Source organism: Netta rufina, assembly GCF_964035555.1.
Source record: "Netta rufina genome assembly, chromosome: 17".
NCBI classification, from domain to species: Eukaryota; Metazoa; Chordata; class Aves; order Anseriformes; family Anatidae; genus Netta; species Netta rufina.
In genome coordinates, this window is record NC_140141.1 from 5,656,889 (window position 1) to 5,684,252 (window position 27,364).

Here is a 27,364-nt window from a genome sequence, read left to right on the forward strand (position 1 = left end):
TATGTAAGTCATTAATATGTATTTAAAAGTACTGTTTCTTACTATAGAAGGAAGGGTTACATTTTTTGATCTGCTCATCCTCTTGGACATCTGTTGAGATAATGGCTGCAATAATTGAGTTGTGCTCATAATGGCCAAATTTCTTTTTTTATTTGAAAAGGAGCTGAATGTGAAGTTTGGCTTTTTGAACTGCTAAATAATAGAGCTATTGGGTCAAGAAAATCCAATTATACAAATGGAATAGCTCAAGAAATGTATGCAAAATTATTCAGTATTGCAATCCAAATAATGATTTTGTTGGCTACCATAATTGCAATTTAGATTTTGAATGCATCTTCTCTCCTGTTAAATGCAATTTAACTATAAATAGTTCATTCTTACAGTTGGCATCGTTAAAGTTCCCATTGCAGTAGTGACAAAATCTGACTCTCTGTTCTGGAACAGATATTAAGTTGAAAAGCTCTTTTGCCTTTTGCGTGTGTTTAAAAGGAGGGTCTTTTTGTTCACCTGTAGGCCAGGATTCTGGGAAAGTTGTGATCTGGAATATGGCTCCTGTCCTGAAAGAGGAAGATGAAAAGAATGAAAATATTCCCAAGATGCTTTGTCAGATGGACAATCATTTAGGTAACAGATCTGTTGTTTTTTTGTTTTTTTTTTTTTACTGACTGGTGGTAGTTTGCTAAAGCAATACATTTGTTTATAATTACAAAAAGCATGCCCTGTCCAGTGGTAAAGAATCAGTAAAACACAGCAGAGGGGTCTCATATTTTGTGTACATGTTTTTAGATGTTGAGGTAGAAAATCTTAAGATGTGGAAAAATACACAGAAAAATACAGATACTGTTGGAAATCTCCCTGTAAACTTATTCCAGCAGTGACCACAAAGTAATTGATAATGCACATTCTGAGAAACTGGTAAGCTCTGAAGGAAAGATCAAGAGAAGGAATAAATGTAAAGGAAACAATATATGAAGTATATCAAATACTTCATAACTTCTAAATTATTCTGGATTTTTTGCATATTATATGTAAAAGAAATGGTTACCTGAACAAGCTGTCCCTTTATTTTCTTCAAGATGCTTGTTTTCTTTCTTTCCTTCTTAATCCCACTTAATTTACTACAAGCAGTTTCTTTTCCTAGATTAATATTAATACTTCTCCTTTTGAACTGCTTTTGGTGAAGCTTTTTAAAATAATGAATAGTTTTTAAAACTAAGTTCTTCAACTGTTACTGACAGATAAGTACCAATTTATTTATCTAAAGCAGACAGAGTAACTGCTTTGAGAGGAAAAAGCACACCTGAATCCTAAACATCTCCTGTCTAGCTTTGCTTATTATAAATTCTGTACCCCAGTCTAGAAAAATCTGTTCTCATTTTTCTTCTTACAAACTCTTTTCTACATTTCAGCTTGTGTGAACTGTGTGCGATGGTCAAACAATGGAGTTTACTTGGCTTCAGGGGGAGATGACAAATTGATTATGGTGTGGAAACGAGCCGCGTAAGCATGTTCCCTCCTTCTCAATTTTGTATTTTATTTCAAATAAGTCACACTGTCTAGTCTGTTAGTGCGTATGGAGCTGAAACCTGTGGTATCACATCACTGATACTGGAGATTTAGTCTATTATCCTGTTTCTTGGGATGGAGAGTGTGTCTACCTGGGCAGTCACATTCCTGTCTAGTGGTTAAGACATTTTCTTCTGGCATTGAAGAAAACTTCGTGATAAAATTTGAAGAGTTAGCTTAAATACTAGCATTTTTTGCTATTGGTGGGTATTATAAATTTTACTGAAGCTATTTTCTTTAATAACTGGAATTACTTTCTATAAAAATATATTTTTTTTTTCAGGAATAACTGAATATAAAATAGAATTGTACCATACAGCTGATATTCTTTAGAAAGAAACTGTGAAAAGTATGATGTGGTTCTGTTGCTAACCATTGTTTCTATTTTAATTAGATATATTGGACCGAGCACTGTGTTTGGTTCTAGTAGCAAACTTACTAATGTTGAGCAGTGGAGGTGTGTATCAATTCTCAGAAGCCATTCAGGGGGTAAGTTGACAGGTGCAGAATGAACGTAATTTGAAATGTACACATTTTGAAAAACTATTTTACTATTGCATTTTTATGCTCAAAACATAAATTTAGTGGCAAGTTAATGATTTTAGTGGCAACAGTAAAAATCTAACAAAAATGTGATTTTTAGTCAAAATGTCAATTTGGCAAGTAACTCCTGGCAAACTGTGTAATAGAATAACTATTAACTCAGACATTTATATTTCACTATAATCTCTTGATAGGCAAAGATCAAGTTCTGTAAAACAGAATATTAGGATTCATTTAGAAAAAATTACTAAAGTGCAATGCAAAAGATGAATAAGCCAGGTAATTTCAAATGCATTTTCTGTTTGCTGATGTGAACTATGAATGAAATCAAGATTAAAAATCACTTTGGTCAGTCCAGGTATGTTGGAATAAAGTGACTACATTACAGTATCTGTTACTTTTTCGTAAAAGCAAGGTGAAGTACTTTTTACAGGCTTTAGTACTTCCTATAATCACTAAATACTGCATTCTGTCTTGGATGTGTGTGTCATTAAACATTATAAATTGGAGTGCCTCAATTCCATTTTGCTACGTTCTTTCTTAGCTTCCACTCTACTGGTACTCAGAAATAGTCATTTCTCAGTGATGGAAAAGGTGTTGCCTCACAAGTTATTTAAAAAAAAAAATTTGTATTTTCTGATTGCTGATGATGTTTTATATTCTTTCCAAACAGATGTCATGGATGTAGCATGGTCTCCACACGATGCCTGGTTGGCATCGTGTAGTGTGGATAACACTGTTGTCATCTGGAATGCTGTGAAATTTCCAGGTGAGAAATCTTACATTACAGATGTTCGAGTATATAATGCTTTGGAACAAATTATCCCCTCCATGGGTGTATGTCATGCACTGAATATGTCTGTGTGACAGTGGGTTGCCTGTCTTATGAGATGATACGCTTGCAATATGGTGAGTCAGTCCCTGTTCCAAATTTGGTTGTTGGTGTGCATTGGATTCCATGCTGCTGTAGGCAACAGTTGTTACACTCAGATTATGCTCCTGATCTTACATGAAGGTCATTATTACATGCATTTTCTTCTTTACCATCTCTTCAGTATCCCAAATATATACAACTTCAGCTTGATATTAAGTAACCAGCGTGGCCTTATGTAATGAGGGGGAAGGGCTAGGGCAGCCTTAGCACCCTGTCACAGTAACAAAAGCTACTTACATTCTTGCATTTACATTTTACAGTATTACATTTGATGGCCGTTTTGCTTCTTCCATTGCTGCAGTGCTGGCAATTCACTAAGTCCCAAGGCCTCCAGCTGACCTGCAAAGGTCCACAGCAGTTAAGGAACTTGTGCCTTTATTTGGCTGCTGCTTATCACATAACTTGATGTAAACTAAAGCTCCTATTGGGTGTTGCTCAGACACTGCAGTTTATTTTAGGGTTGCTCCCAGTACTGATGCTGGAGGTTTTTATACTTTCAAGCTAACTGTGTAGCCAGTGTAGTGCTCGCAGCCTATTCTCTAACAGACTGATAAGCAAGAGAATGGCTGAAAATAGGTTACCAGGTCTGCCAGGCTTGTGTGTCTCTTCAGTCACATCTTTGAAAAAGTTGAATATGTTGTGATAGTCTTTAGGTACAGAGGAAAGGATGAATATTTAACTGAAGTTCCAGCTAAACTGCTGCTTTCCGTTGCTTGAACATGCTATTCTAAACTGCCTGAGCTCTGCTAGTATTCTCTTCCTGTTTTGATGTATTTTTATAAAGAGTTTTGGACCCCTTACTCTGTCAACAGTGTTCTTTACCTGTTTTTTTATACTATTTAAGCTTAAGTATATGTTCCAGTTTTGTTGCTATGTTGTCATTTGTACATTAAAAGAGGTTATATTCAATATGCTGTTTAAACAAGATCTCATAAATCTCTTTAACAGTCTGCCCTGAAAGACATAATAGTAACCACACACTACTCTCTTTTCTTTTTTTCTTTTTCTTTTTTTTTTTTTTGTCTGTGTGTACAGAAATTCTTGCCACTTTAAAGGGGCATTCTGGCTTGGTGAAAGGGCTGACCTGGGATCCAGTTGGAAAATATATTGCCTCTCAGGCTGACGATCGAAGTTTGAAGGTGTGGCGGACGATGGACTGGCAACTGGAAACTAGCATCACAAAACCCTTTGATGAGGTACTTGAGAATGTTTTACCAAAGTAAATTCCTACAAAGTGAATGAAAATTGTAAGAGTAATTCCAATTCTGGAGAAGCATTAGTTAGTTTAACAGTGCCAAGTCAAATCAAACTATTTGACAGTAGATTCAAAAGAAGGGTGGGAGGGGAGCTACTTTCTCATACAACATATGATTAAATCGAGACTCTAGTTGCTACTGAATGTTGTAGATGCCAAAGGTATACGTGGGTTGTGAAAACAAGTAAATTCCTGGAAATGTAGAAGTCATTCTGAGGAAGTATTGGCACACTGCATTCTTTTCGTTCTTGCATTCTTTTCTATGCGTTGTCTGTTGGCCACTACCAGAAAAAGGCAAATACTTAGGATAGGGATCTGGCACTCTAGTGCTGACTTATGTGATGACTTTAATCAGGAGGTCAAATTTATGAGGACAGAAGCTGGTGCTTAGTGAGTGGAGTGTTTTGCAGTGATCTTAAGGTATCGTGGTTAGTGCAATTAATTACTATTAATAATAATAGACTGTAAATGCCTGAATATGTGTGATCTGATTTGAAACCTGAAGTCTCTTTGTTAGCAGTTGGTATGCTGCAGCCATGTCACTAACTAGAACTGTGATAAATACTGAGCGTGCTGTATGCAAAAAGACTTGCATTTCGTTTCTTCTAAAAATAGTTCTCTGGATTCCTTTTCCTCCTTTTGTTAGGGCTTCATAAGTTACATTATATCTCCTGTGTAAACATGTTTGATGTGCTGAGAAATGTACTGTCATTCTTTTATAGTCACAGAAGACTTAGTAATCATATATTTCCTAAATCTAAAATAAAAACAGTTTGCATTAAAAATGTTGTATTTTTTTTGCCAGACATGCTTTAAGTTCTAGTATGTTTTTTTGATTTATTTCATCAGTGTGGAGGGACAACACATGTGTTGCGTCTTAGCTGGTCACCTGATGGTCACTATCTTGTTTCTGCTCATGCCATGAATAATTCTGGACCTACTGCTCAGATCATCGAGAGAGATGGATGGAAAACCAACATGGATTTTGTAGGGCACCGGAAGGCAGTTACAGTAGTGGTGGGTGAATTATAATAATTTTTCCCTAAAGTAAAACTTCTAAGATGTTTCTTCTGATAGTTGTATGCATAAGTGGGACAACAGATGGAGATAGGTGTCAAGGTTAGTAGAGCAAACACATGGTGGTGTGTAATAAATGTCAACTTTAGTGCTGGAAACAATCAGCCTGCTCTTATGATATGAGAACTGCATGTAGATGAACAAGATGAGGGGAACACAGGAGCACGTTAGAAATGCCAGACACCAACATCGTGAGCTGTTCAGTGACTTAGATTTATAGTGGGTTCCTGATCACTGGTGAAATTGATGTTCTTTGGCATTCCTGTTAAGGTATTCAAAATCTCGATTAAGAAAGCATATGGGGCTTTTGTCAGTGCTTTTATAGAGTCAGGTTAGGGACCTTGTTTCCATGAAATGTTTATCTTTTTCACTCTTAAATGGAAAGCTTGCTTTTAAAGCTGATCTACTGAAATTTGATTACTCTAATAAGATGTGGCATCTCACTTGTTCAGAAATTCAATCCAAAAATCTTCAAGAAGAAACAAAAGAATGGGAGCTCCACCAAGTCAAGTTGTCCCTACTGCTGTTGTGCTGTTGGTAGTAAGGATCGATCTCTTTCTGTCTGGGTAAGTGTCAGCTTTTACTAATGTGATCATTTGGGTAACTTGAGGGTTTAGCACAAAGATCATGTGTACAGAATTAGGTCTTATGTTTAGATTCATGTTTACTTTTTTATTCTTTCTGTTGTTAGAGATTTAAATAGGGGAAAGGGAGTGGATAGTATTAATTCCTGAAATGAACGTCTTATTCTAAAGCTAAGAGCAGGTATGTTGCTGTGGTTAAGGGGTTAAGGGTTATGTGTTATCACAGCTAATAAACATAATCCAACCATATTTCCTTCCTATGTCTTTTACTTGTTCTCCATCTCCATGTTCTTCTTGTAAGAAAGATTCTACTATTATTCCATATTTAGCCCACCTACCCATTGATCGGTCATAGGGTCTAGTTTTGTTAGTCTTGCTTTTATGGGTACAAAGAGAATATAGCAGGCATGGCACAGATGTTTCTGAGCGTATATATGGCTCGTCATTGTGCTTTGTTCTGGCTTCAATCCCTGGCTTCTGCCTTTGCTATGGAAATTAATGTGAAAGCGAATGAGTTTTTTTTAAAAACACTTTCAAGTTTTCAATATCTAGTTTGGGTTTTACTTTAAAAATGTAAACTAAAATTGTTATTCTGGCTGAGAGAAGGGTAGCTAGTCTCATGTTTATCAATGCAAGATGGGTTGTTTGGCAACTGCAAAGGACAGGGAATAAGTTTAACTGGTTATAAGGCTTTGTGATGAGAACGTGTGCCAGAACACACCAATTGCTAACTGCAGTCTACTATTTATAGATTCCAGTGTGATATTTATCCATCAATAGTTAAATGCATAACACTATATCTGTTTTTGGCAATGCTACTGGTGCATACCCAAATCAAAGTGTCACTCAGTATATTTTACTTTATATTTATACTATGATTTCATGTAGGGTGCCTGTCGAGGTTACAATAGGTATTTTGGACATGCAAAGTTATAGGCAGTCATTACCCTGAAGAGCTCTAGGTATGTACACAATGCAGACCTACGAAAAAATGAAATAGCTAAAAGAAATAACTGCTGATGATGGCATACTACTAATGAGCTTGAAACATCTTAAATCACGTTGACTTGTAGTTCGTTTTGGTCGTACTACGTACTATAGTTATCAAGTCCACTGGATTGACAGTATTGCACCTGATTTAGAACACGTTACAGGGAATTTTTCATGTTCAGTTCTTTATTACTAAGCTGATCTATAAGTGTAGAGGAGTCCTCTTTAAGAATAATTGTGTTAATTTTCCTTTGCTATTGGCAGGCTTCACTTAACTTGGGTAAGCGGTCTGAATGAGGACATGAAGCCTAATCTGGTTTTGTTTTTCCTCTTGTGCTGGCAGTTTGCAACATCCTTATCTCAATAAAGCTTAGAATAGAAGCTGTCTTTAGCATCTGTGGAATTACTTTTTGAGTGGTAGAAAGTTTGAGGACTGCAATATACAGGCAAAGTTGGTTAAGACCTCATGCTTCAGAAAGGAGGGAAGGATTGAGAGACAGCCATTCTTCTCCAGAGCTTTTCTGTGCTAGTAAGAGAAAGGCTAACCTGGCACTTCAGATGTCATGTCATCAAGCGTACAGCTATCTCTTGGCTTGTTCTTGTTTGGAGAATATTGTTAGACTCTGGGAAAGTATTAATGCAGTAATATTTGTGGTAACGTAGAACTTCTAAATTTCTGAGTGTTGTTTCTTCTATTTTAAGCTCACATGTCTGAAACGGCCATTAGTTGTCATACATGAACTGTTTGACAAGTCAATCATGGATATCTCCTGGTAAGTTTGTTTCTTAGAAAAGCCAGAACGTTATAATTAATTTTAGCTACAGATGTTAACTGGAAATTCACTGAAATAGTAGAGATTACATCTGTTGGAACGCACATGCTTGGTTCCTGAAGGGTTTGGTTCTTCTGCAGCATCTTTGGTAGTGTGACACTAGCTACTAGCATGTGATCACTTCAGACTATGTAACATTAGAGTTGGATGAAAACTAATGTGTTTAGGAAATAATGAAGTAAATTATCTGTGGAATGTTTTCCTACTTGTTAAGATTCTGCAAATTTTTTTCTGTAACATGTATTTTATAACATGTTGTGGTGGACCCGATGAGCTTTACCTGTATTACATACATGGAAAGTTATTGCACTATACAGTTATAACAAATTCAAGTGGACCTTATAGGCCAGTATTTCCTTGGAGAAAAAAGAAAATTCTTTTTCCCCCTGCCCATCTTAGGTCGACCCCTTTTGGTGGTGTAGCAGTGGCAGATCCTTTACTAGCTTTTTGAGTGTTACCCTGGCTGTGCTGGAACCAGCTCTTGCTGTCTGTTTCAGAACAAAAAAGTTGCAGCATCCAGGAGCATGGCCCCATTTCTGCTAGCAGTAGAAGGAGGTGGTATGACCATAGTTGAGGGGGAGGCGAGGAGCAGGGATGGGAAGGTAGGCCAGGTTCCTTTGTTCACACTCCTTCTGCTATCGATGACATGAAGTATCAGGCCGTCAGTGACTGACTTCTGCCTTGCTTTTCCAATTTTATATCTTCTTGGTTCTCCTATCTCTCATAGCATTAGAGTTGTGATTTCCCTCTTCCATTTTCCCCAGGACTGCACTCCTTTCTCTCTCCAGAATAACTTCTCAAAGCCTGAGTGTTTGTGTTTTTTTCCCTTTTTTTTTTAAAAAAAAAAAAAAAAAAAAAAAAAAAAAGATGAGTGGAGAAGTGGTTCCCAAGTAGTGGGGTCTGCCTCACTGTTGGAACTAATGAGCATCAAAGGCCTGGCCTTAGAAAGGCAGAAGTTAACAGTTCTCTATTTGCAGCAAGACTTGAGTAATAAGGAAGAAATAAACATGAGACTACTCACTAAATGGTATTTAAGATAAAACTCTGCACCTATGCATCAGTGAAATTTACAGTATTGGGAGTTGTTTATGTGTGTGTATATATAATATATATATCTTTTTCATAATATAAACACGGCTGATCACATAGGTTGTTTTAGTTCTAGCATTTCCTGACTTTTGGAATTACACCTTTGTTAGCTATAACACTGTGTTCTTATGTTGTAATTTTTTAGGCTTGTAATTGTGTAACTTCTTGTTTTCTGTATGCCATGTGAATTTTGCTGTGAAGCATGATAAAAATTTCAAAACCAAAACATTTTGCTTTCATTAATAAAGGCCAGTAAATGGAGTATTTCATGAGAACTGCTGTTGTTGTAGTACAATAGCTTTGAATAGCTTTGTTTTCCTGAAGTGTTTTTTAATTTTTCATCTGCAAATTGCACATTTTCAACGGCATAAAGTCATTGGGAGTAATAGCTGGTTAACATTTTGCAATTTACGAGGAAATGGTTTTGTGGGACATTTGAGACAGACAAAGGTTCATCAGGAAGCTTGTTATTTTATATCCTGTTTACAAATCCAAATGTATGGCTAAAATGTCAATAATACGGAATGTTCCCAGAAACATGTTCCAGTCCTGTGCCCAATTCTAAAAACAGACTGATTGAATTCAGAGAAATCTGATACTGTTATTTTGTTATAGCCGTCTGGTCTCTAGTTAAGAGTTTTAGACTTGGATCTATCGTTATAATATCTGAGCACCATTATGTTTTCACGTAATAATTAGTAGGGTCCAGAGGTCAGTAGGAGCTCAGCAATTTTATCTGCTAGGTGAGCAGAGAACTCTAAACAAGACTTTATCATTTTTCTAATTTGGAATCGCGTTGGTTAACCTAGTTACACAGTGCTGAGGCTACCTTCTCCGAATGTGTGAAGAGTCCGGCCACAATAAAAAAGCTGTTTTCAAACACCTGTAGCCATGATGCAGATGCATGTAGTATATTTTTAAGCTTTGCTGGAATAGTTTGGACAGGACTAGAGAGTTCTGCCTGCTTCCCTTTCCTCTTTCATTTTCTATAACAAACCATCTGTAAACCACTATCTCACCGTCTCTGAGGTTTCTGAATGCAAGTTACTGGTCAAAACTTCTTTTTTTTCCAACGTGTAGTAATATGTTATAATGCCATTGGAGGGTTGCAATGCCATTAAGGCTACAGTCTATGCTTTCTCCTCTCTCTTCCACCAAGAAAGCCTTTGAGACCTCTGGAAGAGTGGTGCAGCGTATCCCTACATACAAAAATGTGTGGAGTTTGCTTAAAAGCCCAAACAACAACAAAAAAATCAAAAATACGTTCTTACTGAGTGCAGTGATCTTAGGACTGCTCAAATGCACATTTTATTTTCTTTTTATTTGTCACTTCAGATAGTGATGATAAGAAGAGCTCTTTAGCCAACATACGTAGCTTCTCTCTTACAGTCTCTTCCTTTCTCCTTCCTATCTTGTTTATTTAGACTGTAAGCTCTTTAAAGGAATAGACTATCTATTGTTTCCCATACATGATGAAGCTTCATCTTTTGTGGACCTCTTAAAAACACAACCCAAAACAGTAATTATAGGGCTTTAAAAAGATGTGTCAGTTTATCTGCTGAAGGCTCCTTCATGTAGTTCCGTTAGTAGACAAATTCTTTGTATGTCTTTTGAAGCAAGTATATTTATAATTTGTTCTCATTGTTCATAGTGAATACTTCAGTTTATATTCTTGTACCCCTACAGAAAGCTTTTCATGGTGCTGATTGTGCCATGGATAGGTGTATTGGTCTAAAGCTACCTTCCTGTGTTCGGTCTCTGATTTGCCTTCTTTTGAATATCAGCACACAGACCCCTGCTGTCATCGCCCTTTCTTCTTGCTGTCCCACTTTTTTGGTTTCATTGATATTTGCTGTGTTTTTTTATGCTGTGTTTTTTATTGCAAAATTTATTGCATTGCCCCTTTGCATCAGTGACAAAAGACAAAAGAACAAAAGTGAATCTTTATTTCTTTCAGGACCCTTAATGGATTGGGTATCTTAGTGTGTTCTATGGATGGATCTGTGGCATTTTTAGACTTTTCCCAAGATGAGCTTGGAGATCCACTCAGTGAGGAGGAAAAGGTACAGTAAACACTCCAAAAATCTGTAATCATGTTTGATATATTGATTCAATTAAAATATTGGAGTATGTATAGAACTGTGCAGTGACTGATTTTCATATTGCAAAAAATATGTTGTCTAGTTTACAAAATCTTTAAGAAGAGAAAATAATTTATGATGTTAATTTCTATTCTGGAAAGAAAGTCTACTTGGAAAACATTGACTTGCTTACACATCATTATACGTTTCAAGATATTATTTGAACAAGGAAACAAGGACTGGGTACTTTAATACACTTAAAAATTACTCTTTGATTTGTAAATATGCAAGCCTTTTTAAACTGTGTTGCTGGTGGCTGTTTTTACGCGGTTTCTTGGCTTTATAATAAGTGATGATGTCATAATTAGTGATGTCACGTTGGCCGTTGGAGTCAGTTGGTTTGTGGTGTGCTTCTAATGCCCACAGAGCAACATTCATCAGTCCACGTATGGCAAAAGCCTAGCTATTATGACTGAAGCTCAGTTGTCTACCACCATTATTGAGAATCCGGAGATGCTCAAGTATCAACAGAGACAGCAACAGCAGGCGGAGCAGAAAAACGCATCGATAAGGGACGCGTCTGGGGCTGCAACAGCAGCTCCGAAAGTGGCAAGCATGGTTAATGGAGAGAGTTTAGAGGACATTCGAAAGGTAGGTGTTTTCGGATAGTCACTTTATAACGTCAAATGCTAAGTCAATAAATATCAAAATGTTTATAAAAGCAGCTTCAATATTCGTATTGAATGACATCTTTCAATACATGAATGGTCCAGTTGATGTTACCAGGACTTGCTGAAAAATTAAGAGGCTTTTAAGCTGAAGTATGACTGGAAAGAGGCTTGTGGGTATTTCTGTTGTGTTTTAAATTCTGGGTGTGCAGAAGGGAAACCAAGGATAGCGAATGTCTAACTGTGCTTCAGCTTCTTTATGAAGGAGGTTGAAAACGTCATTCACTTCTCTCATAAACACAGAAGTGCAACTTTTAATGAAGGATTCATCGTGCACAGATGAAAATGCTTTCCTCATTAGAGTCAACAGATTACATTCTCCAAAAATGTCTTTTCTACAGACGTATAGATCTGGAATTGGAAATATTTGTCTGAATTAAAAAAATAACTTATTTTATGGTTGTGTGAAAGCAGTAATCACAACTAGAATTCAGTTGTACTGTAGGTTTAAAAATACAGTTAAGGTGTTAAAAAACTTTTATTAATAAAAATATAGATTGAACCATCATCCATGAAATAATAACGGGTTTAAAGACAATAGGGAAACAAATTTTACTTGAAAAATACCTTCTGTTTAATGCATCTGTTTTTGTCAGTTGGAAGAAAAGTAAAATTCTTCCTTTTTATGAGAAATAATGATGAAATATATTTTCCAACAGAATCTCTTAAAAAAGCAAGTTGAAACGCGGACAGCAGATGGACGGAGAAGGATCACACCTCTCTGTATAGCTCAGCTGGACACTGGGTATGTTTGGAAGTAGTTTCTAAAACCCTTCTTTACGTCTTCATGTATTCCGATGCAAACCAAGAACACTGACGAATTTTAATGTTGTGATATCTTAAAGCGCTTTCTGGATATATCCTCTGTATAGCTATAATATCTTCTTAATAGATAAGGTTAATTCTTGTTATTTACCTCTGTAGATGTAGAACATTACTCTAAGGCGTCGAAGGTTCATATCTGTATTAATATTTGCTTTATCTAACTTTGGATATGAGAAATTGCTCGGAGAAGTTAGGTACCGGTGGTTCATTTAGGGTGTGTGTGTGTTTTGAAGAAATGTATTTGTTGTTTGTCTTTTGCTTAGGGATTTTTCTACAGCATTTTTCAATAGCATCCCAATATCTGGAACTCTGGCTGGCTCAATGATGTCTTCTCAAAGTAACCAGCAGCTCATGTCATTAGATTCTAATGCAGCAAATTCCCTTAATACTTCAAAGCCTTCTGTAGAGCCAACAGCAGCCAGTATAAAACCAACAGATGATGCAGCCAATAAAGATGGGTCAGTATTTGCAGAAGTTTTGTTTTTCGTTTTTATGACTTTGTTTAGGTTTTAATTCTTGTTTGCAGTTGTGTTACCAAGTGATTATCAAAGTGGTTTCCCTACTCCAAAACTTCGGGAATCTAACATCCCTGCAAATGTCAGTTTTTATTAGTATTTGATTGCTTTACATATTGATAAATCAGTAATGAATAAATTCATATGCATAGTTCTGAAAATTAACTCAGTGCAATGGGATACAGTTGACTGTGTGCTAGTGCTCTAACAAAATGCCTTGCTTATGGAATATTGGGTTATTATTAGAAAATAATAGTAGTCTTTCCAGCAATTAAAGTAATGAAGCCCATTTTCCATTGAATTCTGTCCTGCATTCCCTACATCTCCTCTCCTCAAACATAGTAATACTTTCCTGCGTAACAACCCCATCGGATGGGAAAGAGCATAATGACTGGCGTTGTCAATGCACATACACTGATTTGCCAGTGTGTCTTTTGAATTAATTATGGAACAACTAAATTTCACTTTCTTTTCCATTAGTGGTAATGCTAATCTGTTTTCTTGAAGTTTTTTCTTTTGTGTGTGTGTGCTTTCTTGTTTTTGTTTTTCCTCCTCCATGTGTTTTTATAGCATTTAGAGTATTATTGGAACCTCTACCACTCCATCAAAGTTAATTGAAATTGGCCACAGATTTAAAAGTGAGTGGGTAGATTACGAGAAATGATTGACATACAAAACTAAGTCTCTTTTTCTTTAGAAAATGGGCTTCTAACTGCTTTTTATTACAAACATCAGTTATCTTAGAGCCATTCATTCCCCTGAATGAACTGAAAATCTCTAAAGTAAACAGCTATTCAAATAACAGATCCCTGGTATGCTTTTGTGTGGGGAAAACACATTCCTTTCTCTTAGTGTGCTTGGAAAAGGCCTCATAAATTGTTTGGATTCTTCCAACAACAAAATCAAAACTTGGTATTGTTTCAGCACAAATTGATTGATAAACAGTGGAATATAATCTTGTAATGGAAAGTATTTGGCAACCTGAACAGTGGTTAAAACTGGAAATCACAGTCGTCATTTAAAATAGTGTACCTTTCCTTTTGGGTACATAAGGAATTACTTTTTCAGCTAGTACTTAATTGAAAATACAAAACAAATAAACTAGTTATTGTCTCTTAATCTAGATATATAAGCAGCAACGTGAAGGTCTTAGTTCTGATATGCGTCATAAACAACTCGTGAGAGTAATCAAAGCTTAGAATGCATTGACACACAAAACGGGAAAAGCATGTAATAATTAATGTGTTCATGAATTAAAGTTATTAAGAATTAAAGTTATTAAATATGGTTTCTAGCCAATATAACAAATGCTATCCAGTTGTTATAAACAATGCGCATTACGAATACTACATTTCTTTCAATCCTTGTTTTCCTGTCCCTTTTATTGACAGTGTAAATGCTACCTCTGCTTCAGCTGCTCCTCCTGCATCGTCTTCCTCTGTGTTGACAACTCCATCCAAGATTGAACCTATGAAAGCATTTGATTCTAGATTTACGGAACGATCCAAAGCCACCTCAGGGACTGCTGTTGTAACAAATACAAATCAGACTGTTGTGGATAGGTAAGGAATAGCCCAGGGGCAAAAAAAGGTTACTAATGTGGAGAGTTTAAAAACTGATTGTTTGGTGCGGGTGTCATGGTTCTGATGTTGTGGAAATTCTTGGGTCTTTGCCAAAACTGGGAGGATTGAGAAAGCTGCAAATTAGGTGTATTCTTTGCTGTCATTATCCCATTACACACTTATGTCTGGCAAGCGGCATCAAGCAGACTTTTCAAAATACTCTGAGTTAAAATGTCTGTTACAAGAGATTGCGTGTGTGTTCATTCCTTCATCTGTGACTACATGCATCTGTGCTCTTCAGAAGGCAAAAATAGCTAGCCTCCATCTATTTGCAACAGTGAGAATTACTTCAATATAAATGTAATACATGTCTGCAGAGGACCTACCATCATAACAGCTGTAAATGGATTTCAGTTTATCCCTAAAAGGCACGCAGAGAAAATACTTTAACTTTTTTTTTTTCTCTTGATCTATGTGATCTTAAAAAATAAAAAGAGAAAGAAAGCTTTTGCTTTTGTAACATGGTATGTTTTCGTGTAAGTATTTCTGCTTCACTGAAACAATTGATAGGAAAATATTAAATATCTCAATATTTTTATATCAAAAAGTTTATGATACAGAAGAAAGATTTATTAAATTACTCTCATACTTATTTCCAGTGTGGTCAGTAAAATTATGGATAAAAGAGAATTACTTGGCATAACTCAGATGCCAAAGAAGAAAAGGTTTTGGATTAAGCAAGATATTTTTTAAGCAGTGGAGTGGTTATGGAATAAGTGGCAAAACATTGTTATAAGTTGCTAAATGACCACTGGAAGGAATGGGAAGAGTACAATTAAATTATCTTTTTAAGGGTATAATGGTTAATGAGAGTGCACAAGGATTTGTACTGTCATCTTTACTTTTGTTGTGTTCCTGAAATGGGTGATGGAGCAGTGCAATTGGAGGGGAAAAGGTGCGAAACTCTTGCATCTTAGAGTGCTGAATATATCAAGCCAGAGAAGAGCATTCATTGGAATTGAATGCTAATATAAAAATATTCTTTGTAGCTTTTTCCAATTGTTAACTGCTAGTTTGATTCGTTGTTCTTTTAAAAGCAAGAATATGTCTGAACGGTTTATATTATATATATATATATACACATTTTTATATGGGTGTATGTATATATGTATGTGTGTGTGTGTGTATATATATATGTATATGTATATAAATAGTACATTGTACTTCTGCAAATGATTTGCAGTACCTATTCAGCTTTGTCCTCTTGCCTCTATACTCATTTGTATACACTCAACTCTAAGAATGTGTTGTTTTCCCTAGAAGAATGCAGTGGGTAGGTTGTATGATAGCTTTTGGAACCAGGCTACATAAAATGTGAAATATGTTTTTTTTGCTCAGACTGAAGGATCAGAATTTAATTAAAGACAATAAACCCAAGGATATTCTGGAGAGTAGCAGTGATAGTGAAGAGAAGATTCCAGCTGCTAAACCACTCAGCGCACCCAAGCGGAAACTGGAACTTGAGGGAGAAACAGTAGAAAAGAAGAAAAAAGGAAGGCCTCGAAAAGACTCCAGACTTGTACCAGTGACTTTAACTGTTCAGGTGAAATAAATGAGATTCATTATGACTATAAATATTCACTTAATAAAATAAATCACATGTTGACTTGTTTACTGATAGCCTGTCAAATGGCTGTATAGAATAAAAAGAAACTCCCTTAGCATAGGAGTTTGATGTGGATATAACAACTTAAATGGTTATGGCTTTCCTAGGTATTGTGAAGTAGTAAATTACATTAGACTTTCCATCATTTAAGGAACTATGGATCCTTCTATTTTAAATATTCAAAGATTGTCTCTTCTTTGAAATACACCAGAACTTCCACTAATTAGTTCCAACTAAATATTAAATCTAGTTTTTAAGTCTTAGAAGCTATATTCAAAACACTAGTATTTATACAACTCATGGCAAAAAAGATGAGCATTTCTAATAAGCATTACTTGAAATTTCAAAAAAGAGCTTGTCTCTTTCAAATCAGTCTATATCATGGAATATCTTTGTTATTAAACTTTTTATGGAAAAAAATCTAACCACTTTCTCATTTTTTTTCCAGTCCCCAGCTACACTGGGCCCTGAAAAAGATGCTGCTTGCATCTCTGCACCAGCATTAGCACTTAAACTGCCAGCCCCAATCCCACAGAAATCATTTACTTTGCAAGTAAGTTGTCTACAAGGATCAAATAAATAAGCTTAAATAAATAAGCTTACTATTAAAAAATAATTTTGTTTTTATAAAAATATTTGTAAGGTATTCAGATATTTTTTTGATAGTTTAACGTGTTTGAATATGCATGTGTTCAAGTAGGTTGTATACTTCAGCTTTTAAGAACGTGACTGGGAAAAGCTAATGGCAAATCAATTAAGAATAGAACACTTCTGAACTAGTTAAACTTCAAAGAGAAATATCTCTGGTTCATCAGTCCCTCCTAGTGAACCAAAGTGTGTCATAAAGATAAGTCTGTGGCTGGAGTAACTGCTGCATTGTTATTACAGCTGTGTGGGTAGTACATTGATGAAGAGAAACTACATATTTTCTCTGAGATGTGGAGGAAGTATTCCACAGCTGAAGAGACTGACAAATAGTACTACTGTAGTTATTTATGAAATAATTTTTCTGCATGTTTCGACTGTGTCAATCTGGTGCTAATCACAAGAATGTAGGGAGAATGGGCACACCTAGACTTGATCTTATGCCTTTAATTAGGAAGCACAGACTGGCACAGCCCTTCTTAATAATTGGAATATGAAGAAATTGTGTTGTAGCCAAGACTGATTTTCAGAGATCTGATTCTTTTGAAGTATCACATCGCATTTTGAAGAATTAAACAGAATTAAACAGAATGGCATACTTCAATCCATTCTCAAATTTGGCATTGTTTTGGATTTAACATAATTTGATGCTTTTTTGAGTACTTACTTTCCTTTTTCAAGAAGTATTTTATTTTTCCTTTCTCAGGTAAGTTCAGATCCATCAATGTACCTCGAAGTGGAGAATGAAATGACGACAGTGGGAGGATCCAAGTTGAGCAGGTTAAAGTGTAATCGAGAAGGAAAGGAATGGGAGACAGTCCTCACTAGTCGAATTCTCACTGCAGCAGGAAGCTGGTAAGAGTGTATGTTTTAGAGGAAGTGGGAAACTGAATAAGATAAGTAGTCTTGAAGGTCATAAAATGTTTTTAGGGTTACAAAGGTATGCTTTAGAGGAAGTTAATGTGTATATATTTACATTTTACAAATAGGTAGGTGCTCTGTACGTATTTTTATCCACTTTAAAAAGTTGATTAACTGAATCACTTCTGTTAGGGATTTATGTGAATATTTGTGCTTGGCTCAGGATGTCCTATTTCTCTTCCATCTAATTTGGTCCAATATGCCACTGCTTTTTACATGCTCTGTGGAGTTTTTCGTAGGGATCCTAACTTATTTCTGTTGACTACTTCTCTTTGCTGGTTTTATCACCCTCAGGTCCTCCTATCCCCTGCTCCCGCCATCATAATTTTTGCACAGTGTTTCTTAATAAATGTTTTGCAGATAAAAACATGTATTGCTTTGAGTCTTGAAACCAGTTTCACTTTAAGTATTAGCTCTATGTTTGAGTCTTAAAGCACTAAAAATTCTTATTAGCCAGCTAGAACTCTTCATGTGTATTTACACTTTAAATTTCTTCATTAAACTTGACTAAATCATTGTAGTTTATGGTTGTTCAAATATTAACTGCTAAAGAAAGAAAAAGTTGAAATAAGATGTTAGGTGACATGGGAGTATTTTCCTGAATTTTTATTTTTTCATTATTTTTCTCAACTGTCTAGTTCTAACCTCAGTTTAAATCTAACATTTCTGAAGCCTGAGACAAGAGACTCTCAGAATTTCTGCCTTGTTTTGAAACATTTTTAACACGAGTTTTACGCCAATTTTTTGATAATACCCCTAAGTCGTTAATATTTGTAGCTAATAGCAATATCTTATATTACGCAAGCATATATAGTTGAAAAAATTAGATAAGCTTGCACACACAAAACCCTTCTTTCAGGTCTGAAAAAGAAGCAGCAGATTTTAAAGCTAAACACAAGTTCAGACCTGAAGAAGAACTTATGTCAGTAAAGCTTTAGGGATATACATTTCCAACTATGCCACTTAGTCTAGTGAAAGATACCATCTCTGCATGCAGATCTTCTCTTGTGTATCTCCTTAGATCATTGTTGTTATAATAAAATCAGGGAGGTGTGGAATGTACATATTGAGTCTGTTTTGGCCTTTTCTGTTGGTACCCAGGATTTTGTTAAAAGCTGTAAAAGTTACCTTTTGGGGAACTAGCTCAAGTTGCACGATAACTTAAGAAGGCAATCTGGTTTTATGCTGCTTGCATTTGATGAAATGTAAATACTTCCTTTTTTTTTTTTTTTTTTTTTTAGTGAGATCGTCAGTGTAGCCTGTGAGAAACGAACACTGTCAGTATTTTCAGCTTGTGGTCGTCGCCTTCTTCCCCCTATAATATTGAATACACCCATTTCCACCCTACATTGCACAGGTTCTTACATCATGGCTCTCACCACTGCTGCTACGCTTTCTGTTTGGTAAGTACCTCTTTAGGCTGCAGCAGCTAGCTGGGCTGATTTTCATAGGTTACTCTGTTCAATTGTTGAGCTTATATTGCTGTTGAAACTGTGGTTTAAAATAAGTGAGATTCAAACACAAGTCTGGTTTTTGGATATAATATGAAGAGTTAATTGGGCAAGACTTGAATCCTGCTTCTCCTCTGTTCTAAGATGGTACATAACATTGAATTTGATTCTTTAAGGAAGATAGTAACTTCTAGCTGATCATTAAACTGTTTCCCAAGGGTAGACTTGTCATATTTATGGTATGAATTGGGTGTTGAGGGGAGAAAGATGGATATTTCTAACTTCCATCATACTTGATCAGTAGAGTTATGTGTTTTGGAGTCAGAAGTACTCTAGCTATCTTTAAGATACCAAGATAGAATCTGCAATTATTAATTTCAATCTAGTATTGCATGCAAGTCAGAGCTCCTAAAATAGTTATTTGGATCCTCAGTGTTTGCTTAACAGTAATGAGGCTTCCTGAGAGAAAGGGACATAAAGTTGTTGCCTGCTATTGAATTCTGCTTTGCCATAAGGGGGTTGAGTTTGCCAAAATGATTTTTTCAAAGCAATGAGGAAAATGTCAAAAATTTAAAAAATCGTAAATATTGAAAAAGTGCATTTATTAAATGATTTTGGACCTTTCAGTTATTTGTTAACTGCAGATTATTCCTTTTATGTTTTTTTTTTTTTTTAGGGATGTACACAAGCAGACAGTCATTGTTAGAGATGAGTCTTTGCAAACAATATTATCAGGTAATAAATAGGGTTTATTCATTTACCAATCTTTAAACCCACTCATTCTAGTCATATTTATGAATATGCTGAAATTTTATGAAACCTGAAAAGCCTAAACAAATAATTTTGCTTCTTCGTTATTGTGCAGTGAATGGAAGTCACTGGCAATGTTGAAATACTGTGGAAATACCTGAAATGAGAGTATCAGTGGGTAACAAACCTGTACAAGATTCTGTAGCTTACTATATTCTGCCTTCCTTCTGGGTGTGAAAATGCAGTACTGTAAAGATCACAAAGTATATATTTTATGTAAATGTACTGCTATATATAGCAATTCCTCTGTGTGCTCTGCAAGTATGTTATCTTAGTGATGGACAACGAATCATCTCAGTTTCTCAGAGCATTCTGGCTTCTATTTTAGCTTTAATCCATGCAATACTAACCTAAACTAACCTGAGAAATAGTTGTACTAGCAGTTTGCAAGTGTCTTCATTAGAAGTTACATGTACAAACCCTGGGACAAGGGTATGCTGGGAAATGTGAGACTCCGGCTGTTCCTCTTAAACTGTTAATAGAGAGCACAGCTTTCTAAATATACTGTTTCTTAGCATTTCAACTTACCTAGAAAAAAGAAAGATAAAGGCTTTGGGGATTACAGAAAACATGGCAGAATTGCTGAAGATTTTGCTTAGATACGGAAAATGTTTTCAATTAAGCCAGTGTTCTGTATAAAATACAGACAATGTATTTGCAGAAGAGTATTTTTAATGCTAACTGCACTGAGCCTGATGCTCAGCATCATTGTCTTTTCTTAATTTTCCTATTAGTCTTTGAGGATAACATTTTCTGAAGCTTTTCCTGTTGGTTTCTATGACTAGTAATTAATGGTTAATTAATGGTGGATGGCATTTTTAGCATGATGGATATTATGCAAGACTCCAAAAATAATGTCTTGGTCTGAATTGATTTGTAGGAAGTGATGCAACTCTTTCTCAGATCTTGCTGACTCAGCATGGTATACCTGTAATGAGCATGTCTGATGGAAAGGCATACTGTTTTAATCCTTCTCTTTCTACATGGTAAGTTATATACAGCTTTTAAAACCTAGCTGAACTGACATGTACTCTGGTTTACTGTTTCACTCCACATTCTGAAGACTAGTCAGAGTAGGATAGGACCCTAGTTGTACTTTTGCTTTGGTTCGCTAGTGGGTGTCTAGGCTTTACTCTCTTACACTCTTACTGTTTTTTCTGTTTAAAATAAATTTTAAAAACAAAAACGTTGAAATACAGTTTACTTTATTACACCTTCCTACGCCATGTACATGTATAGTGAACAAATATTTATTAACTAATACCAACCTACATACACTTCCGTTGATGCACATCATTTGAATCTGTGAAGCAGCTGGTAAAAATTAAAAATGATCTAGCCTTATAATTTCATTTTATGTTAAAGAATACTGTTCTGGAAAAATTGTCAAAACAATTCTCATAATTTTGGGGGGTGAGTTCAGACTTGTTAAAAACCATTTTGTCTGTTTTCCTACAAACACAAAAGCCTCTGCACTCCAGTCCTGAACGTGTATGTGCTTGACTGTCAGTCCACATCATTCCTTAATATTGTTTTGTTCTGATGACCAGTTTCAGTCAAATTTGAAGAGAGCTAAATGTCTCCAAGAAGTAAAACTTCAGGGAAGATAAAAGCTCAGGAAGGGGGAGAGAAATCTTTAGAATTCGTATGGAAGAAACATTACTAATGTCCTAAATACAAGGAGAGCCTGTGCCCTATTGGGTATCAGATATGCATTCAATCAAATTATTTCCTCATGGATTCTCTTGCTTCTATTAAGGCATAAGTTCCCATATAAAATTCCCATGGGTAAATTTACAGTATCCCTCTGCAAAAGATTGTTGTCTTTTAAGAATAAAAAACATGCTGCAGTCTTAATGTAATGGTTTTGCTTGATGAAAGGGTTTAGTGTTTTAATTCTTACTTAGAATAATTGTTATTAGTCAGCTACTTGATATGAATCCTTTGGAAAGAAAAAAACACTTTGCATGATTTCTCAGTTTATATAAAGAACATAAAATTTTCCAGACACTAAGGAGCAAGGGACAAACTCTCAGCCAGAAATCTGAATTTGCTGTCTTCATTTGTTTGTACTACAGCTTTGGAAATATATGAAAGAGCAATCTCTTAAGTCATCATACAAATTTAAACATGATAAAGCAGTAAAGGTTAATTTAAATATATGCCGTTTTACCTCTGAGCTGTCTGGAGGTCTAAACTTAGCACTGGTTTGAGCTGATTCCCTTGGCATCTCAAACCAAGTGAAAATGATATGCTTGATTAGGTGTGGAAATGTCAGCTGTAACCGTCAGCTCCCTCAGTATGAAGGAATAGCTGTAATGTACAGAAAAGATTATCTAAAATTGTGATCTGTGATGATTTGTCTGGTGGGTAGGGGGGACCTGATTGAGCTAAAATCAAGTTCACAATGAGAAAGTCATAACTTTGTGTGTTTGTTCCAGTCTTTATTATGGGGTAAGACTTCTTGTTCGGTGTAAAATGACAAACGGAAAGCGGATTTCCTTGTGCTTTTCAAAATGAATGCTAAATTATATTATGTGATTAATCATAACAACTTTGGAAGTGGGAGGGACACTTGCATGGAAGCTTAAGTGAAATTTGGAGATTGAGTCAGAACAGTTGTGATCTGCACAACTCCTGAGCACCTCTGTAGTATATTTGATAATCTATGAAAATGCAGGTCAGGCTTTGAGGGAGAAAAGAGCTGGATCAACTAATACCACTGACTACTCTCTTCCAACTTGCCTTTGATTTGTTCACTTCTTTTTTTCCAGGAATCTTGTTTCTGACAAACAGGACTCTTTGGCGCAATGCGCAGACTTCAGGAATAACTTACCATCCCAAGAAGCCATGCTGTGTTCTGGCCCCTTAGCTGTAATACAGGGACGAACATCAAAGTATGCACTTATTTGCTTCATTTGATCAGCATGTTTGTCTTTTTTTCTTATTACTTATTCATGTGTTTGTATCAGTGAGTTAGTTCTTGAGATGCTAATTGTACCGAAAGTTATCCTTAGCTCATAGAATGTTTTTTTTTCCAAATCTTTTCTCTTTTGTAGTCTGTATTTCAGTGTTACTTCAAGATTGTTTAGGGGGATAGGAAAGCATACTCTAAACTTAATCATTTTATTTAAGTCTTCTCTTTATTGAGTAGGTAAAATACTTGACAATTTTGTACATGTGATGTTTTGATTAACTAAACTGAATTTCATAAAGTCACCTTTATTGATTTGATATGGATTTGAATTAGGTTTCCCAGGCAGTTCTCTGTGCTTTTTCTGTCTGTCACATCTGAGTTTATTTTTTTAATTATTATTTTTTAATTATTTTTTGTGAAAAGAATACATAGTACTAAAAAAAGGATACATAATACATAAAACTAAAGTTGTATGATTTTATTGCTGTTCTCTTTCAGGCAGGAAAAAAGCAATTGGAAAAGTATTAGACATTCAAACAAACATTCTCTTTTGAGAAAGACTAAATATCACACTTAAAACAAGAAATCCTTTTCAAAAAGGAAATAATTGGTTACTTTTTCACAAATTAGCCTTCTGGTGTCAATATGTACTCTAAATGTTAAGTTTAGAATAGTTTCTGTATTACAGGAATATATATATTAACACCTGATATAAAATCAGGCTGACATGTTAAATTTTCTTTGGCTTTGTAGTTCAGGAAGGCAAGCTGCCAGATTGTTCTCCATGCCTCATTTAGTGCAACAAGAAACAACACTTGCATACCTGGAGAATCAGATAGCAGCAGCACTTATATTACAATCCAGTCATGAATATCGCCACTGGCTCCTTATCTATGCACGGTACCTAGTTAATGAAGGTGAGACTCCTTTGCAACTCAGTATTTTAAGAAACCCTCTGTTCACTTCATCTATATGTATGATTGCATTTAATGTTCTCTTGTTTAGCACTTGGCTTCTGGACTTAACATTTATTTAAAGTAAAAAACAAAACCAGATGAAGGTGTTGCTTCCTGTAGTGCTCAGTACTCGGGAATCCTATTCTTAAATGCTGTGAACAGACTATGGTCTGGGGAAACAGTGCCATCTGTGGATCTTGATAAGGGGAAAAATAACATGCGGTGGTCTGTCAGGTTATATCATATGCATTATGAGGCAGCAACTACAGACGTTTCAGAAGCAGCAACACCTTGTAAAACATGTAATGTTCCACTGCCAACTGATGATCAGGGTGTGTTGAAAAGTGGAAGAATTGCTAAGCCTTTGATACTTTGTACCAGAGCACACAAAGCAGTGAGTTTGCTTCTGTTACTTGCGCTTTATACATCTTTACATTTTAAAATTTCAACGGTCAGTAGTGTTGAGCCCCTTAAGTTAATTTCTATGAGTATATCTCTCTATATATGTTAATATATTTTTTCAGAAATCATGCATTTTGTCCTTATCCTGTTCTAGATACTTGCAGCTCTTTCTTGAAAATGCTGTCAGTTAAATTTTGTAGTGGTTTTATATACAGAAATCTTATGAACGTGATCTTATTTCTGATGATATTCAGGGTTTGAATATCGTTTGCGAGAATTATGCAAGGATTTATTGGGTCCAGTCCATTACTCAGCTGGAAGTCAGTGGGAATCAACAGTAATGGTAAGTCTTGATAATAGTTTAACAAAGAATGAGGGAGCGTTTCCCATGAAAATTACAGAATATGGATAACAGTGTAACATAAGATACAGTTAAACTTAGTGACAAAAAAAAAATCAAAAATGATTTTTTCCTAATCCTGCAACCCTTTCCATTCTCTATTCCTATCTCATAAGAAGGCTTCCTCTCATGGCACTTGTATTTATTTCATGTGGAACTGTAGACAAATACTTAATGCTATGGTCTCAGCACTGGTGCTGTTTTGAATAAAAATCAGATGGGAGTAGAGCTGAGTTTTCAGGTCTCCACATTGTTCAGACCGCAGCTTTGAAATAGTGACATGCCAATAAAATGTCTTTTCTCCTCAGAGCATGCCTGAAGTCTAGCTGTGCAGAGGCTGCACCAGCTTAATGAATATATAAATGTAAAAACAGTTTTTATTTTGGGAGTCATGTAAGCACAGTAAGAACATAAAATTACATAGCTCCTTCCAGGCAGGAAAAATGACAATCTTGCAGTCCTATGGATTTTATTCATGATATTAAATAATGCATTCTAAGGATGCTTTTGTGGGTGTTTTTTTTTTTTGTTTTGCAGGGTTTACGAAAGAGAGAACTATTGAAAGAACTTCTTCCTGTTATTGGACAGAACCTCCGCTTCCAGAGGCTTTTCACAGAATATCAAGAGCAGCTAGACATCTTGAGAGATAAGTAGCATTTCCCCAGATTTTCCTTGAGGCGCCTGGTCTGATAGAAACTGCTGAACAGCATTAACCAGGGACAGAAGAAGAGAGAGAGCCCGGTCAGTGTGGAACGCTGCTGAAGAGGGCAGTGCCATAAGGGTCCCAGATGCTTCACAAGTGACCTGCTTTAGATTTTAAAGAAGCTCACAAGTGGATCCATGAAAATGAGTGGATGACCTAGATAGTTTCCCAAGTGAAACTTAACCATCGAAGCTGTGGCCTCTGTTTCTATGGAAAGTCGTGGATATGTACTTCAGGGGGGTCCTTTTGGATCTGTATCTCATTTTAATATCAAAACTAGCTGAGAACTGTTTGTAGGGTTTCTTGGATGTCCTGTGAAAAGCACAGTACTTCAGAGTACACTGAACAGCATATTTAACCCTGTTTAGGGTTTTTTGACTGAGGATTTATTGAGGCTCAACACTATATTAAATTAGATGAATGAGCCACATAAAAAGAAATTTCATAAATATTAACATATTATACAGCCAATAGACTCTTTCCTGTGAATATAATAATAATAAGAGGCTGTTCTAACACATGGACTATTTTTGTACTAGAATTTGCTAACTTGTAATATGGAATTTTATTTGGCCAGTAATCAGGCTATCTCTACAAAGTCATCTTGTAGGAAATCTAACTCTAATATTACAAAAGCTATGTTTCAAAATAATTTACCAAATTAACATGTCATCATCTGGTTTTTAATTTTTAAATGTTTGTAAAAGGCATTTTTGGGGAGGGGGAGGGATACAATGGGATGGCTCTTTTTGTAAGTACAAAAATAAATGAACACCGCATTGGTTTAAAAAATGAAAAAACAAGCGTGGTCTTGAATTTTATATTATATTTACATTACAAACAGCATCTCCAGAAACGTCAACACAAGCTGAATCATGTTAACGTCTCTAGAAATACATAATACTGTCTGGGTGATCTTTACTCTAAGAGCAGGATTGGACAAGTATTTGTAGTCACCTGAGAGCAGCTACATCCTAAAGCCACATCTCCTCTGAAGGGGCAGGAGCTATGTGGGGAGTACTCATTATTTTAGGCAACCCAAAGTAAAAAGGGCTCCCTTAACCACTGCTGAAAGCAGTCAGTACTGCAAGAAGAGACGAACTTCATCCAGTTATGGCAATGTTCTTTGTGTGGCATTCCATAATAACAAAATGGTGTTGGTGCCCTGCCAGCAGTTCACTTGTGGAGTGGTTTTTGAATTGCACTGAAACCAAATCAGTCAACTTGTTTTCTTCACAGAAGTATGCTTGGTGCTGAGAAAGAAGCAAGTGTATGGCTTCAGTTATTGCCAGGGCCCAACTATTTAGGTGTGTCCCAGTTTACTGCCTTAGTTGGGGTGTTTCTGAGTAAGAAAATTATTATTGAAATCAGTATTTGTATTTAAAAATTACCCCTCTGTTACAGGCGTGTAGTGCCTGCCATGTACAGCAACTTCTAGCAGAAACAGTCCATCTCCTTCACCTTTGTGAGGAACGCCAGGCAGCAGTGGCAAGGAATAGCTGCACTGCTGTGGATTTTGGCTGCTGAGGGCTGTGTTCTGATGGGTGTCTGCAGCTACATGGCTGGCTGGACCCGAGGAGGGAGAGATGTGTTCCTTGGGGCAACACAACCTTCCAGCTAGGGAGAGCTGCCCCAGTTTCCTTGACCTCTGCTCCCAGGAGTTCAATAGTACCATGACAGAAAAACATAGTGGTGGTAGCATTGCCTTAAGCTACGTTCTATCCATTTTCAACTACATGCTTCCCAGCTGTGCCTTTTTGGAAAGGAGGCCTGTGCAGCTGCAGAAACAAATCGGCTCTCCCAGTTCATTTGGACACTTTGCTGAACTGGAATCACTTCGGGGGCGGGGCGGGACGACACTCGAGCCTGATCTGGACCAGTTGAACGCACATTTTTTTTTTTTTACTTTCT

At 36.0% G+C, this 27,364-nt stretch overlaps 1 protein-coding gene across 3 annotated transcripts in view; it reads left to right on the forward strand.

Annotated features, from left to right (window-relative positions):
- HIRA (histone cell cycle regulator) overlaps positions 1 to 26,157 on the forward strand; it is a 34,123-nt gene extending 7,966 nt beyond the window's left edge. Inside the window, exons 3-25 of one of the 3 annotated variants that reach the window (XM_084297601.1) lie at positions 514 to 624; positions 1,410 to 1,500; positions 1,961 to 2,055; positions 2,783 to 2,878; positions 4,079 to 4,239; positions 5,148 to 5,315; positions 5,828 to 5,941; positions 7,652 to 7,722; positions 10,829 to 10,934; positions 11,379 to 11,603; positions 12,340 to 12,425; positions 12,769 to 12,963; positions 14,412 to 14,582; positions 15,981 to 16,185; positions 16,697 to 16,801; positions 17,600 to 17,748; positions 19,056 to 19,217; positions 19,942 to 20,000; positions 20,956 to 21,061; positions 22,850 to 22,972; positions 23,746 to 23,909; positions 24,605 to 24,693; positions 25,288 to 26,157. In XM_084297601.1, the coding sequence (XP_084153727.1) occupies positions 514 to 624; positions 1,410 to 1,500; positions 1,961 to 2,055; positions 2,783 to 2,878; positions 4,079 to 4,239; positions 5,148 to 5,315; positions 5,828 to 5,941; positions 7,652 to 7,722; positions 10,829 to 10,934; positions 11,379 to 11,603; positions 12,340 to 12,425; positions 12,769 to 12,963; positions 14,412 to 14,582; positions 15,981 to 16,185; positions 16,697 to 16,801; positions 17,600 to 17,748; positions 19,056 to 19,217; positions 19,942 to 20,000; positions 20,956 to 21,061; positions 22,850 to 22,972; positions 23,746 to 23,909; positions 24,605 to 24,693; positions 25,288 to 25,404 (2,969 nt within the window). In that variant the 3' untranslated portion in view covers positions 25,405 to 26,157. Of the gene's footprint in view, positions 1 to 513; positions 625 to 1,409; positions 1,501 to 1,960; positions 2,056 to 2,782; positions 2,879 to 4,078; positions 4,240 to 5,147; positions 5,316 to 5,827; positions 5,942 to 7,651; positions 7,723 to 10,828; positions 10,935 to 11,378; positions 11,604 to 12,339; positions 12,426 to 12,768; positions 12,964 to 14,411; positions 14,583 to 15,980; positions 16,186 to 16,696; positions 16,802 to 17,599; positions 17,749 to 19,055; positions 19,218 to 19,941; positions 20,001 to 20,955; positions 21,062 to 22,849; positions 22,973 to 23,745; positions 23,910 to 24,604; positions 24,694 to 25,287 lie in introns of those variants that run through there. The other 2 variants (XM_084297602.1, XR_014618947.1) reach the window with 2 other exon arrangements.
- The last annotated feature ends 1,207 nt before the right edge of the window (positions 26,158 to 27,364 follow it).